Here is a 15,520-nt window from a genome sequence, read left to right as displayed (position 1 = left end):
CTAGCAAGGAGATCGGGCTGAAACTATAGCTACAAGCTATCCAAGGATGGTACTATAGAATGTCACCTCAAGGTAGGCCTAGTGGCGTCATCTCTTGGTTAGGCCGGAAACTTATCAATCCACCCTCGTATTTCAAGGTATCATTTATTTAAACATACATACAATTTAGACATCTTTTTAGAAGTGAGTTAGTTTAATATGGAATATTATACTGAAAATTCAATTTCTGAATTTTTTACCCACTACACGCTACCGCAAATTAATGAAGGAAAAATTGTTGGTGTTGTCACATCCCGCCGAACATCAGTTCGACGGATCGTTAACCTTGTAGGTCGATTGGTCGTACTTGCTGTTGTCACCTCTCGTAGTTTAGTAGTCAGAACATTGGTGCGTAAAGTCAAAGGTCCCGGGTTCGATTCCCGACGGGGGTGTGACAACAGCAACAATTTTTTCTTCATTAATTTGAGGTAGCGTGTAGTGGGTAAAAAATTATACCATTGTATAATGGGTAAAATATTCAGAAATTGAATTTTCAGTAGAATATTTCATATTATCATTTATTTTTTACTTTGAAAAGAATGAACCAAAACATCGTCATGGTATTTCTCACTTCCGATGACAACATTCACACACAATGTATAGCCAGCCATCACGTCAGCCCCTTTTGTTCCAATAGATTCTAGCTTACGTTGCTTCGCTTATAACTCGTCAAAAAATTGCTGGTATTTCAGATCAGTCTACCGTTAAAACAGACGATAAGCTCAACTACATCCTAGTATCAACATGAGATCAAATTACTAAGACTACATGCTAACACGAACGAATATAAGGATGTGTCACCAATGTCATAAGCATTTTCATGGTAATTGATGACTTTGAAATGTCAAAATGATGTGCAATAATTAATTATAACTGGCGCTTAAGTCTTAAGACAACGTCAACCCCATTATACAAACTTGACTTTTCATCAAGAGTTTAATGTTTACTCAGTAAAAGGAAAAGAGATGGAAGATTCATTTTTTTACATATATATATAATCACGCGCTCTTTCACACAGTTGCCGTAATACTAAACAATTAATTCTTAAATTAATTAGCGAAAACACAATTTTATACTTCACATTCCCCTCTGAATATTTGACCTTGACTCTTACACATCGGCATCTACCCCTTGTCCCAAGTGGGCTAGAAATGTAACCCTGTATTTATGTAACCGTAAAACTAATCCCACGTTCTGGACGACGCTAAAATTCTGCTTAGCACCTGTATGTTCCTCAGATGGTGAAAGCAAAGGTTAGGGGACTGAGGCAGAAAAATTTGTAGATAGCCTCTTATACTTCTGCTCCTCAATCTCATCTATCTAGTCATTTCCACACAAAAAAAACACCACCATCATCTATTCATTCACCACAATTCCTAAACGACACTGAGCAAAGCCTTTAGCACTATCCAAAATTTATACTGCAGAGTAGTTCATCAGCTAAACCGAAAGGAATGAATCATCTTAAAAAATTTAGTGCAGGCAAAGGCTTGGGCAATTGGAACATAAATATACCTAAGTAACCTCTTATTCTTGTACTTCTTCAGTCCGTCCATCCCGTCAATATCCACCACCATCCATCTATTCTCCATAATTCCTGAATGAGACTGGGGACAATCTCTTACTCTAACCAATTTACACTACAGCGTAGTTTATCAGCAAATGCTGTAAGGAATGAACCTCATAAAAAATTTAGTTAGGGCGAAAACTGGGAGGTGAAGCTGAAAATATACGGGTATGACTCTTTATTCTATTGCTTCGCCATTCCATCCGTCTCGCATTCCTCACCCTTGCAACCACTACAATCCATCCATTCTCCATAATTCCTGAACTAGATTGGGGAATGCCTCCCGGTCTACGAACAATTTGACTGTAAGATAATTCATCAGCTAATGCTGGAAGGAATGAACCACATCAGAAAGTTTAGTTCGATTCTTCAATACCTACTGACGCAGGCTTTGATGAGATTAACCTTTAGAGTCATACTTCCACACCATTTTTACAACTTTATTAGTGTCCGCTGCAATTCCTACCTGACATCTCTTTTCTATGTTTACGATATTCCCTATTACGTCCGTCGTGAGTAAAAATAGACGTTCTGTCGGCAACCGCTCTAGTCTAGTTAGTACATTGAAAGGAGAAAGGAAATGTAACAATTTTATTGTGGACTCTGCCAATTTTGAAGGTCCCAACTGTACCTGGGTGGTCGCTCTCTTCTGTTACAGTTTATACTGCAATGTATTCCATAGGAATTTAACATGAAAGGACATCAAACAAACTGGTAGTAATTTGAAGACAAATTGAGTCAAAAACATTCGAGTTAACCGCAGTTAAGAAACGGGAGTGGAACATTAAAAAAGCAGACAGCAAACATTTTCCGCGTCAGTTGTTTCATTAGTGAATTGTTTATTCTTTTTCCATAAACATTAATATTAGGTTCATGAATAGTTTGTTCACTACAAATTTATGATTTTAATAAAAAAGTTATTATGTACCTAGTCTAAACAAAAAGTTTATTTCATGGTTTACCTTAACTCTCGAATAAAAGCTTATGTAAACGTCTGCTGGTAAAGAAAAGCGTCCTTTTAATTAACAACTAAAATTAGGGGAACAAAAAAGTATATACCTACCTACCTAATGCTCCAAGACGTAGATAAAAATTAGCTTTTTTGTTAACTGAACCATGCGCTATCTAAAGGTAACTCAGAATTTCATGAACCTTAATTGATTTCTACCTCTAAAGAGCATTTGCACATGGTTACGAACCGAGTCTACGTTTTGAGTAAAGCTAATTATTAAACTATCATTAGAATCATGTTCTTTACGTTTAATTAATGAGTTATCTGACAAAACCGATACATGATGTTGTGAATTGATTTAACTAAAAGAAACTTAATTGAAAATTCTAATAAAAGTGAACAGGCATTGGAAACAACAACATTTAAATTAAATCGTTAAAATAGTAACAGTAGTCATTCTACTCTAAAATTTAGACGTAGTAAGGGAAATGTGCCAGACGGGATTTACATACGTAATCAGTATCTTTAATCATACTGAAGTTACCTAATGATAAAAAAATATACAATGATTATGATAATATAAAGTGGAAGATAACGATAACAGAATTTATGAATGATAAGATAAAATCTTAGTATAAAAGCAATTGTTATATGAGAACCCAGAATAGTATCGTTTGTCTCAATGTCTCCTTACAACAATGTTTAGATGATAATTTCTACATTTTTACATTTTGGCCGTCAATGTTTATAGTTTACCTGTACTTCAATCCCTGTTTGCACAGCGAAGCACATGATTAACAACCTAGTCAGTCTTTTCATAATGTAGATACAACACGAATGCATATAAAGACTCATGCAACTTTGAACTAGCTATACTACTGATTCTCGTTCTTAATGTAGACGCCGTCCGTCATATCGGTCGATAATTTTAAGGGAATATTTGTCGCTGTCTGTCATAAGTAATAATCTTTATAGTTGGAATGATCAAAATTGTCAAAGTATCCAATAAATTATTGGCGAGAATGAATGTATCTTCTTTCTTGATTCTATCTTGGGACTGTAGTAATTTGCTGCGTTTTGGACACGCCCTTGTGCAGTTAGGAAATGCTTCATGAGTAGAAAGTAGAAAGTGAAAAGAGATAACCGAATAATAGTAAGCGGTGCAACGCTTAGGGGTTGCTTAGGTACGCAAAAGATCAGGGTCCGCTTTATAACTGCCTGGTTGAAGTTACATCTATAAATAAACGTCTTTGCTTTCCTGAATCCCTGGGAATATTGAACTTCCTCTAAAGTCCGATGCTGGTAACATGGTCAAAATCTGCTAGTCTGCATCTCTTTCTGTTACACATCAATCGGTTTAATGTTATTCGTTTTTCTTTATTAGTGTCCGCTGCAATTCCTACCTGACATCTCTTTTCTATGTTTACGATATTCGCTATAACATCTGTCGTAGGTAGAAGTAGGCGTTCTCTCAGCAGCCGCTCTAGTCTAGTCAGTAAGTTGAAAGGAGAAAATAAATGCTGCAGTTTTATTGCGGACCATGCAAATTTTGAACGTCCGAACTATATCAGTCTCACCAATATTTCATGTAATTGAAATGCCTACATGGTACATATAGTTGATGAAAGTTTTACCTTATGGATATATTCCTAAACGTTTCAGGCGTTCTATAGCTACTCATTACTGTTTATTTAGCAGAAAAAAATGGTAGAGGAAAACCCATTACCTATAATATATTTTAAACTCTACCCATGCCAAGTTTTATAGATTGAATTCAGCAACTTTACTTTCAAAACATACGAAAATAGTTCTCGCGGGTCTAATCTGATTTTTGCGTCCCAAAATCCTCCCTGACTCTCTCCTGGTTATCAAACAAATTACACAGCAAACAAGGACTGTACGCAAGCAAATAACATTTCTTTTTATGCCATCGTCGACCGGGGGCCTATAAATCGTCTCTCTGCCTCTTTTAATTTTATCGGAGAATATTAGACAAGAGCTTTTACGTTGACTTTCTCGATAAAGTACTTTGCTTTAAAAGGTGTCTATCTAGTTTGGAAAAGTTCGGCGGTTTCGGGTAATTATATTACCTACAAAGGGGGGCGAAATAGTTTTTGAAACTATTACGGGAATGGTTATTTAAAAGTCCTTAAGTGGCTAGAAGTATAATCCAATTACCTAATTTATTAGTTTAGCTGGAGAAAATGGTTTTAGTTCCACCACGAGACTCTATTACTCATTCAGAACTTTCTTTGGACCGCTTGCCCCAACATACTGTCCATTTCAACTTGTAAGAATCGTGACCTTGAAGAAATCTGCGCGAAGATAGACAGAATACACACTAGGCGTGAGCAAGACAGAAATAGTTGGAACAAGCTTGAACGAGCAGAGCTCTCAATGGGCGGTCTTAGGAGATCGGCTAGAACTGTACAGTACTAGACGAAAATGTTTAGCAATTTCCTAAAATAAAAATGTATATAAATTAACAATAAAAAACAAAGCAAAAGTTTTATAGGTGTGTAGAGCGTTACGTTAATTCACTTGTTATTATTTTTGGCTAAATATGCTTTTAAATAAAGCATATTTTTAAATTTTAACGAGGCAGTTTAAATAATTTTGCAAATGGTACTGTACACTTTTGTCTAGCTCTCGCTCGATGATCGGTGAAGAAATGAGCTACGCAGACAAATTTGATTGAATTTGGAATTATGCTATGGCGCATCCTAATAAAGGGAAGGGGCACATCTCCAACTTCTTGAAACGAACAGTACAATAGTTTAAGCGAGTTAATATTAATTATTTCTATAAATACTGTGAATACTTTATAAAAATAGAAAATAGATATTTCAATATCAACATGCATCTATTTTATCTTCTTAATGCTGGAGTATTATGTCAATGAATGTTTCTGATAATGCTCGAAAACAAATTGAAACGGTCAAAGGTTGTTGGTATTAAATTTCTGAAAACAGGATACTTCATCTCGTAACGAAGACGTCATGTAAAAAAGTACTTAAGTACGATTGCAAAATTTCGAAATGTATACATTTTCTTAAAATGCCAACCTCAAAAGCAAAAAAACAAATACAAATGTATTGAAAAACATGTTCCCGTCCGGCACGGAATCCTATCTACAAATTGGCGTCTAGAGAAAAGGAAAGGGATGAATTATTTTTCATTATCAGCCACCTCGTACCATCCACAACGCTTTTTATGCCTTTGAGACGTGCTCAGCACTGTTATGGACTTTGTTATTTATTATTCCTGGTCTTAGGAAAAAAGGAGTCCTTCCCTCAAGTTAGATCATATATTGAATGAACTTACTCACGGTGGGATACGTTTTCATTTCAATAAAATTTATCAATTCAAACATTCTGGTATTATTGGACCTCAAATCAATAGAGCTCTCATTGGATTAAACCTATTATAAATATTTTCAACTTGATGCAACATATTAATCAAGAATTATATAAATCCTTGGTCAGTAAACAAGAGCAAATGATAACCTTCCACTCTACCGTCCAGCTTTTCACTACCTACTAGGTCGAAAAGACTACCCGCTGGTACGAACGAAGCACGCAAGTTCTTTTTCTTAGTCTCCATTACCATTTCAGGTGTTGGAAGAAGTGATTTAGCTTTTCCGATGCGTGTCTTTAAATTATGAAAATGTCATCCACGTATCTAAACCAAGACTTAATTACTACTCCAAAGTCTCAACAGCTTTCTTCTCAAAGTGTTCCATGAAGAGATTGGCTATGGACCTGACTTACCAGGCTTCCCATTGCTACCCCATCTACCTGCTCGTAGAAGTACTTCAAGTGTACTATTAAAAATTGTAAAACATTCGAAGCGCTTTACTGTATTAACCATATTGAAAATGTTCTACCAAAAAATGACGTAAATAAGAATTAATAGGAAAATGCTGTTTACGTCATAATTATATTTTGGTACGCTTGATAACATTTGACGAAGATATGATACGACGAGTTTTTGTTTATAACATTATCAAATATTTACATGTTTTTTTTAGTTTAAAATAACTGGAATTTAATATCTAATCAAAGTGAGTACAGTAACCACCCTTCAGATCTAACGTAAGCTGCTATTTTCTCAATGGCCGTGTGATAAAGTTTATCAGAAATTCATCTCGAGTTATATACGATTTTAAAACAATAAAAAGAACAACGACTTATGTTCCTTAAAAAAAAAATTAATTGTAATCAACTCGTTGTTAAACGTAAACAATTCAGCCTTTCATAAGATGTACTGTAAATCGGATTTCGTAAAAATTCGTAAATGTAGGTACCCCTTTATACAATGTATTTCATTTATTACGACCTTGGTTTTAGTGACCATTTTGCCCTTGAATTTAAAGCATACGTCGGTACAAAATTTATGTGGCTATAGCGACTTCGGCTGTAACGCCCAGTTCGGCTGTAGCGACTGTTTTTAATGAATCATTTGTAACAAATTTTCATTTCTTTACCGATTGTTCAGATCTATTTAATCAGGTAAGTTGGTAAACATGTACTTTAAATCCTCCTAGATGCACATTTATTGTTAGAAAAAAAATGTGAAAATCGTTTTACGTGTCTGTATCTCTTTATCTTTGCCTGTAACGACTTCCGGATATAACTACGAAATTACAGTGATCCCTCCGTGGTCGTTATACCTGAAATGCACTGTCTTTATCCCCAATAAGTATCCTAAAAAATTCAATTTGAAGTTTACATTTAGACTTTTCTACTAAATAACAATATCTTTTATGTTCCGAATTAAGGGATATCCTTTTTGTTTCATCATCTATAAAGTTTAGGAAGCCGTGGGTAGGTGCGGTATGCCTAAAAGAAGTAAAATGTTTTATATCAAGAAAAGGTAAATAAACTTTGCCAATATTGACACTCATATATGTCCCATAAAAATTGTTTTTAAGTAAACACGTGCGCTCAATATAGATTATTACATATTTTCACTCATACGATGGAGTAAAAATAAGCGCCAACCTCCAGAGATGAAAATTGTTTGTTATTACATCAATCAAGAACGCGTCTAATATTTTTTGGGAATGTTTGTTTGTTTATTGCTTTGAATGTGCTCCACACAGCATAAACTGGGAATAAAAATAAAAATATCAGCGTTGGTCAACTTTTAGGTATTTTTCGTTATTAGACATAACGTGTGTGTGTATGTTCCTTATCGGGAGCAATCTGAATAGAATAGAAATATGAAAAAGAAGTATGTTTTTTCATTGCTTTAATGAAAATATAATAAGATTATTATATTCATTGATTATATTTTTATTGTTTAAGACAGAAATGATAATTATCGATAACAATAATCAATACCATCTTTCTATTATTAGAAATGATAATAGAGTTATTGAAATGGTTAAAAATTATATTTCTTTATAATTGTTCTCTTTTTATCGACTTTGTCCTGGATAAACAAGGAGATCTGGAGATGGACACATATGTGCGTCTCAACAGATCCATCGAGATCAGGTAAATCTTTCTTGATCGCTGTGTTTTTCCAGTTTATGCTTGGGTTCATTTTTACTATTTCCGTGTAAAAACTATTTATTTTTTCCCTTGAAATTCCGGAAAACATCAGCCACCCTGGATAATGAGACGACACTAATTATCACGAAACAATCGGCCACATATACTACAAGTCAAACTCGATTTTAGGACAAACTAGTTTTTCCTAGACCAAACCATTTTATCCTTTGCACGATAGGATAAACCGGTGCAGACTAGGCTAAACTGTCCGACCGGAAATTAGTTCAAAGAACCCGGATTATGATCAGATGCGGATCAGGTTTTTGCGTAATACGGGCATCTGATCAGAAACTGAACAGAACACCATTCCTTGATCTGGTCATTCGATCAGAAATTGATCAGCGCATAGTACTCTATCTGTTAATTCAACCATCTGATCAGAAATTGATCATAGTAGAGTATCCTATCCCTTAATCCAGTCATCTGACCAATTTCTTATCACAATCTCATGCTACAAATTCTATTACGGTTTCGGTACAATCTTTAAATCAAGATTGTATCCGATGTTCTGAACTGGATCATAATACAGAACTTTATTTTTTACCTGATTTATTCTGTATGTAATATTGTTCGTCAAACAATCGGATCCGTCATGGATCTTAGAAACAGATCCGACATGGATTTTTCAAATGGATCCTATATTAATCATATTGATCAATCTTCAGGCAATTCTGATCCGCATCGGATCCAATCCTTCGATTCGTCCTATGACCGATAAGAAACTAGTTTAACCTAGTCTGAACTAGTTTAGCCTAATAAGAATAGAATAAGTACACATTAGGATAAATTGGTTTGGCCTAGTCTATATTTATTCTGCCTAGTCAAAAACGTTTAAGCGGGACGTGTAGAGACCTGTGCATGCACCAACGCCAACGCCATCTGTAGCACGATGCTACATTTTAGAATTACGTATGCTCCAACAAGGTCCACTTGTATGGATATCTACTTGCTGAAAACGAATCCCGGCGTAGCCAACCTCAACGTGATAGCCACGTTACCATAATCGAATAAAATAATTCGAAGTGGTCTGTATTCTGTCGAAACTGCCAGACACGGATCGCGATTTCGATCTTTTTGGATCTCATCAGCGCGTCGCAGGCAGCTCCGACAGAACACAGACCAACTTTTACCTGCTGTCTTAACAGTGCGTTTTAGAAAATACTACAAGAGCTATAATACTAAAATACGTAGCTAAAATACTACGGAGCTGCCTGCGACGCGCTGATGAGATCCAAAAAGATCGAAATCGCGATCCGCGTCTGGCAGTTTCAACAGAATACAGACCACTTCGAATTATTTTATTCGATTATGGTAACGTGCCTATATTTTAGACGTGTTACTTGTTTTGAAATTATAAATATCAGTAAAACAATATAATTTAAAACACTAAACCGTTTTTCTTTTAATTAATAAATGCATCATAATTTTATTAGTTTTGGTGTTTTATCATTCCCTATTTACAGACTAGGTCAAACCAGTTTATCCTGAAGGGTACTTAGGTTAAACTAGTTTCTCCTATAGACCATAGAACGAACCAGTTTAGCCTAGTCTGTACCGGTTTATCATATCGCCCGATGAACAGATGAACTGGTTTGGTCTAGGAAAAACTAGTTTGTCCTAAAATCGGGTTTGACCGGGTATGAATTGTGAGATTAAAATTTCAAAGCAGACCAAGCTAAACTTACCATAACCTAACCTTTACCTAAACTATAAAAAAATATTCAAATTACAGTTTAATTGAACATTATAATCGCCTTGTGTCTATCACAAATCTGTTTACAACCAAATTAATAATACTGACGTTAATTGTTATCAGGTTTAAGAAGTGTTTATTTTCCATTCCGTATTTTAAAAAACAGCTATCAGTTAGATTGCGTTTCTAATATTTGTACTATAATAAGGGTACCTACACTTCTGATTAGTTCTTACTAAAGTTAAAAAATGTCTGTTGTTTTGCACTGATAGGGGAAAATTGATGGACTCTTTTGACAGAAATATTGATTGGAAATAATAAATCACATTAACTGTCATTGTTATTACTGTAGTTATTAGTTCTGTCAATGCAGCAGACATTCGATATTGTAAACGGAAAAACAAAATAACTGTTCGCATAATCGATTTGTTCACGTTAACACGTTTAATTAAAAGATGAAAGAATTCCTTAAATTTACACTCTGTGTCCAAGATTTAATAGTTTAATTAATATTTTTAATCATAAGTTGCTAATTTTGTTGTACCTACTCGGGGTGGATCTAAACAAAACATAATTGTTAAAATATAAGTGACATGAAAAACTGGGCTTAGGAATAACAACTACATGGCTTGCGAATCGAGTCACAAGTTGTGCCACTACGTACGCTGCGCAGTAATGCTGTGCGCATCCGATTTGTCACGTAGATTTTGTGTCTGGCAATTGAAAGTACCAACGTTGATGCGCGGTCGCTCATTGCGCAACGGACGAACGCGTTTTCTTGTTCCTTGCTAATACTGATGCTTTTTAGACACATGCGCGTTAGGTTAAGTTATTACTCCTGCATCTTGTATTCTTGTATACGACCATCAGTCCAAACTTGGATGCGCTCAACTACTTTTTTACTTAATTTAATTTTTCTTCTTAATGTAATGCACCTTTTGAAGATTAGGCTATGGTTAGTTTAGCTTGTCCTGCTTTGAAATTTCAATGTTACAGTTCATTTATTATTCTGTACAAAGGGGTGAGGTTTTCATAATAATTAGTGTCATCTCGTTATCAAGGGTGGAGGGGTTGACTCAGTCGAAGTTCTTCAGAATTCTAAAAAGTTTGAAACATTTACCTTACCAAAGACGCCGAACGTGAATACCTGTACTCACTAAAATGCTTTTGTTCTACTTTTTACAATAAACAATTTTATTCGCCAGAGCAGTAATGTTACATACGTAAAATTAGGAAATTAGTAAGGTCAGGGCGAACGCAGAAGTCATTTTGGGGGGGGGGGAGTTTTCATGAAATATTTATTAAACCTTTTTATAATTGCAGCACATATTTATTGTAAACATAAAGGATATTAATACAAAAGTATCTACATAACTATGTCTACTATACTTGTAAACGTAATCATATCTCAAGTGTTACTTGAAGGTAAGAGTCCATCATTCAAGTATTAGGTAACACTGTTTGAGGGGGGGTATGTTTCTGAATGTAAAGTTCTGTAGGGTATTACGCTGGGGAGAGAAGATAGTTTAGAATTCTGATAAAAATAAGAAAACGATATTTTAGTGATTTTCTGGTATCTGCGATATATTCTTAAGTAAATATAGTCACATTAAAATTACGCAATGTTTAGAATGGGGTAATGAACGGGAAGGAGGGGTCAAAAATCTGCAAAAAATGCGCTCCGTTATATTTAAACAGCCTCCAATGTCTATGACATTATTAATCGCTTCTATTGACGTTTTCTTGAAAATTTCAAGTACCACTACTTCAGATAAAATCTTAGTTTATTCAATTCTTTTACCTTTGGTAAAATTGGTACTGTTTCGAAATACAACTCGTATCAGCCATGTCACTGCAAGTGATAGAGCAGGATTTGTAAACAATAACAAAAAGTAACAATAAATGTAATCAGCTCGTCATTTTCAATAATAGAAATATTAGTTTTACGTCACTTAGTTATCCTTTATACATAAATATTTTGCTTACTATTCCCTGATGCACTTTGTCTAAAAGTAGATAGTAAAATAAACAAATGTTCTTTAACAAATCTACAAAAGTTCTGATCAAATGAGAGTGAATAAAAAAAAAGGAGTCTAATATGTAGAAGAAAGAAGAAAGGCATAAAGGGCTAGTTAGGGACATATTAGAAGCAGAAACAGGAGTTAGGAGGAGTAGTTTTAGAAATGCAAAGATTAGCTCAGGATAGGAAGGATGAAAGTATGTGTTCAACCATTCTTAGGATTGACGATCCTATGATAGTGATGATGATGACGATGATCACACCTGGTTGAAAAAATTGCAATTCATTATTATAACGATTAGCGGTTGTGGTCAGATTATGTGACAAATTAAGAACTAACTCCCCAACTAGGTCACGCTCACAAGAGTTCTAAGGAGAGGCAGGATCACATTTAAACATGACCATGCAATTATTTATAACAATAATTTTATAATCTTACTGCATTTTTTAAAAATAATGATATTTACTATTGGAATTGTAATACACACTTACGATTAAATGACGTCTGTTGATATTAACTGCTGACTCTGTAGTACTTGCCTATAAGTGCTTGCGAACACTTTTATTTTTTTTTTTTTTAATAAATTCTAGAGTGTAGAGCTATTAAAAGCATAAGTGTATGATATCGTCTGTTTGTCAACTTAAAACTAATTCTAGAGTATGGAGTTACCAACAGATATCATTCAGTGCATAGAGATTGAGAATCAATAAGAACTCGGATTCATTATTAATTCGAAATCGCCAAAAGCAATTATTTAAACAAATCATTCGATATATAAAGTCAATTCAGCCTATAAAAGACCAGCTAACGTATAGAGCCGCTAATGACTCAGATATTTATGTGTTCTTACCACATAAAAGTTATTAATATAACAATTTAGAATTCCTACGTCATTCCTACGCTGGGCGCTCCCATAAATCATCTGCCTTTCGCTCTATTCTTCATATTCAATTTCCAGTCATACGCTGATTCTTCTAACTAAAGTTGGGATGCTCAAAATTAGCATAGTTCGCAATACAACTGTCAAATTTACCACCTTATTTTAACTTACTAACTAAACTAGATCGGTTTCTAACATTTACTCACTACGGACGTTGTAGGGAATATCGTAAGAATAGAAAAGAGATGCCAGGTAGGTATTGCAGCGGACACTATTAAAGAAAAGTAATAACATATTACACCAATTGATGTGTAACAGAAAGAGATGCAGACAAGCAGAATTTGAGCATGTTGCAGCATCGGAACAAGTTCAACATTCTGTAATTCCAACCAGACAGTTTTAAAGCCGACCCTGATCTTTTGCGTACTTAACCAACATCTTAACGATGCACTCATTACTATTATTCCGTTATCTCTTTTAACTTTAATTGTTTGTAATAGTCATGAAGCATTTCCTAACTTAACAAGGGCGTACTGTAGTTCTTAGGCTTTCACGGCCGACGCCTGTCTTTGCTGTGTTTTCTTCCTGGCTTTTTGGGCGTGGTCCGTGGAATCTTGCTTTTCCAGACGTTTCGCCTTTCTTTGCTGACATCTGGCATCTACAGTGGTGACTGGGCAGGTGCTAAGTCGTAACTAACAGTTTGGGAGCACCTGTTGTTGTTGTTCAACATATTTTGCCAGATATATTCTGAACGGCATTCAAGACATTCTAAATTTTTCTACCCTTTTTGGCACGAACCGCCACTGCAATGAACGTTATCATAATATTTTTTAGTTTTGTATCTAATTGCATGTACATTTACTTAGTTAACACAAACTTAAATAGGAATAGATAAGTAGGTGGTACTTCTGAATTAGATTTGCTATCAATTTTAATGAAAAAAATGACCGGGATTGGGAAAAAATTAGCATGTCACATCGATAAACTGTCAATTAAAGAAACTGATTACCGTATTAAGCTATAAATACGCATAAACATGAGGAAGAAGTCAGTTGTGGTATATTGTTTGCATCAACCAAACGGTAAGAATAGCATTTTCCATTAAATTATTATTCTGAATTATTAGATGGCCTACAACTGGATAATAATTGATCCTTATACCATAATTCATATTCACCCATGAGTACCTTATAGCGTTATTTTTTTGCTACCATTTAAAAGCAAAAAAAAAACTAATTTTACAATTACTAACTCTTTCAGCGATAAACCATGAATCCCTTAGTACTGCTAAGCAGTATTCTTTTGGTGACTTCAACTTTGGCCAGTCCCCTTTCTGGTGATACTCGTGCAAGTTGTACTCTCTCAGGATCCAGTTTGGGCAGCTTAAGTTCAATCAAGTCATCATGTACAAAAATCACCATACAAGACTTAACGGTCCCCGCTGGTAAAACGTTAGATTTAACCGGTTTAAAATCTGGGACCACTGTCACTTTCAAAGGAACCACTACATTCGGTTACAAAGAATGGGCCGGCCCTCTAATATCTGTCAGTGGATCAAAGATTACAATTGATGGAGCATCTGGGAATAAAATAGACGGTAAAGGATCACAATACTGGGACGGAAAAGGTGGAAATGGTGGAAAAACCAAACCCAAATTTTTCAAAGCAGGAAAACTCAATCACTCAGTTATCAAGAACATTAACATCTACAACACGCCCGTCCATGTATTTTCCATTAACAACTGTGAAAATATAACAGTGCAAAACGTCCTTATTGACGATTCCAAAGGCGATTCCGGCGGTGGTCACAACACCGATGGATTCGACGTTAGCGACTCCACCCAAGTTGTCATCAAAAACAGCAAAGTTTACAGCCAAGACGACTGTCTCGCCATCAATTCAGTCAATGATCTTCGTTTCGAAAACAACTATTGCAAAGGTGGACATGGTATTTCCATTGGATCTGTTGGAGGCCGCAGCAATAACGTTGTAAAGAAAGTGGTAGTCAAAAATTGTGAAGTTGTCAACAATGATAACGGCATCAGAATCAAGACGGTATACGACAAGACAGGATCGGTCAGTGACATCACCTTCCAGGACATCACTCTTACCAACATTAACAAATATGGTATCACCATTCGTGGCGATTACACCAACAGCGGACACAAAGGTACCGCAACCAGTGGTGTTCCAATTAAGGGATTGACCATTAAAAATGTGAAGGGTACAGTAAAATCATCAGCAACTAGGATATTCGTTTTGGTAAAGGGAGCGTCTAACTGGAAATGGTCTGGTGTGAGTATTTCTGGAGGAAAGAAATCAAGCAGCTGTTCTGGAATACCAAGTGGTTCTGGAGCGTCTTGCTGAGATAATTTATGACAATTATAACTGTTAAACGTATATTTGCAAAACACAAATCAATAAATTAATTATTAGCAATTGTTATTTCTTTATTATTATTTTCCTGGTCTTCTCAGTTTGCACTGGTAACTTTAATCAAGTGAAGACGGGCTAATGCCAAACTACCTCACTCACATCTTTTGGGATATAGAAACCAACTTTCTGTTCTTAAAATTTAGGGAGCTAACGGTTCTTCTTGCCCTAAAATATGATCAGTGAGTATTAAAAACTCTGCTTCTTATTTAACCTGTTGTGTTTTCTGAAAAGGGGGATATGTCAGTACTGTTAAGAAATCTACGCACTATTCCGCATGTATCAAGGATTACCGATTTCTGTAGACTTATGTACGTAAACTTATGCAGTTTCAACTCGGCTAGGCTAGCGTGTAATGTTTTAGGTATAACGCCTAT

The 15,520-nt window shown here is 35.2% G+C and overlaps 2 protein-coding genes across 6 annotated transcripts in view; one reads left to right on the top strand and one right to left on the bottom strand.

The window, feature by feature from the left end:
* LOC108736292 (sex peptide receptor) overlaps window positions 1–15,520 on the bottom strand; it is a 298,323-nt gene that overhangs the window by 231,819 nt on the left and 50,984 nt on the right. The gene's annotated exons all lie outside the window — the stretch shown is intronic.
* On the top strand, window positions 13,695–15,151 carry LOC108736294 (polygalacturonase-like). Its single transcript, XM_018468657.1, has 2 exons — window positions 13,695–13,792; window positions 13,971–15,151. Exon 2 carries the CDS (start codon window positions 13,980–13,982, stop codon window positions 15,075–15,077), a length of 1,098 nt encoding a protein of 365 aa, XP_018324159.1. The 5' UTR covers window positions 13,695–13,792; window positions 13,971–13,979; the 3' UTR covers window positions 15,078–15,151.

This window comes from Agrilus planipennis, unplaced genomic scaffold (genome assembly GCF_000699045.2).
Source record: "Agrilus planipennis isolate EAB-ADULT unplaced genomic scaffold, Apla_2.0 scaffold110, whole genome shotgun sequence".
In the NCBI taxonomy this organism is placed as follows: domain Eukaryota; kingdom Metazoa; phylum Arthropoda; class Insecta; order Coleoptera; family Buprestidae; genus Agrilus; species Agrilus planipennis.
This window is presented reverse-complemented; position numbering and strand designations above follow the sequence as displayed.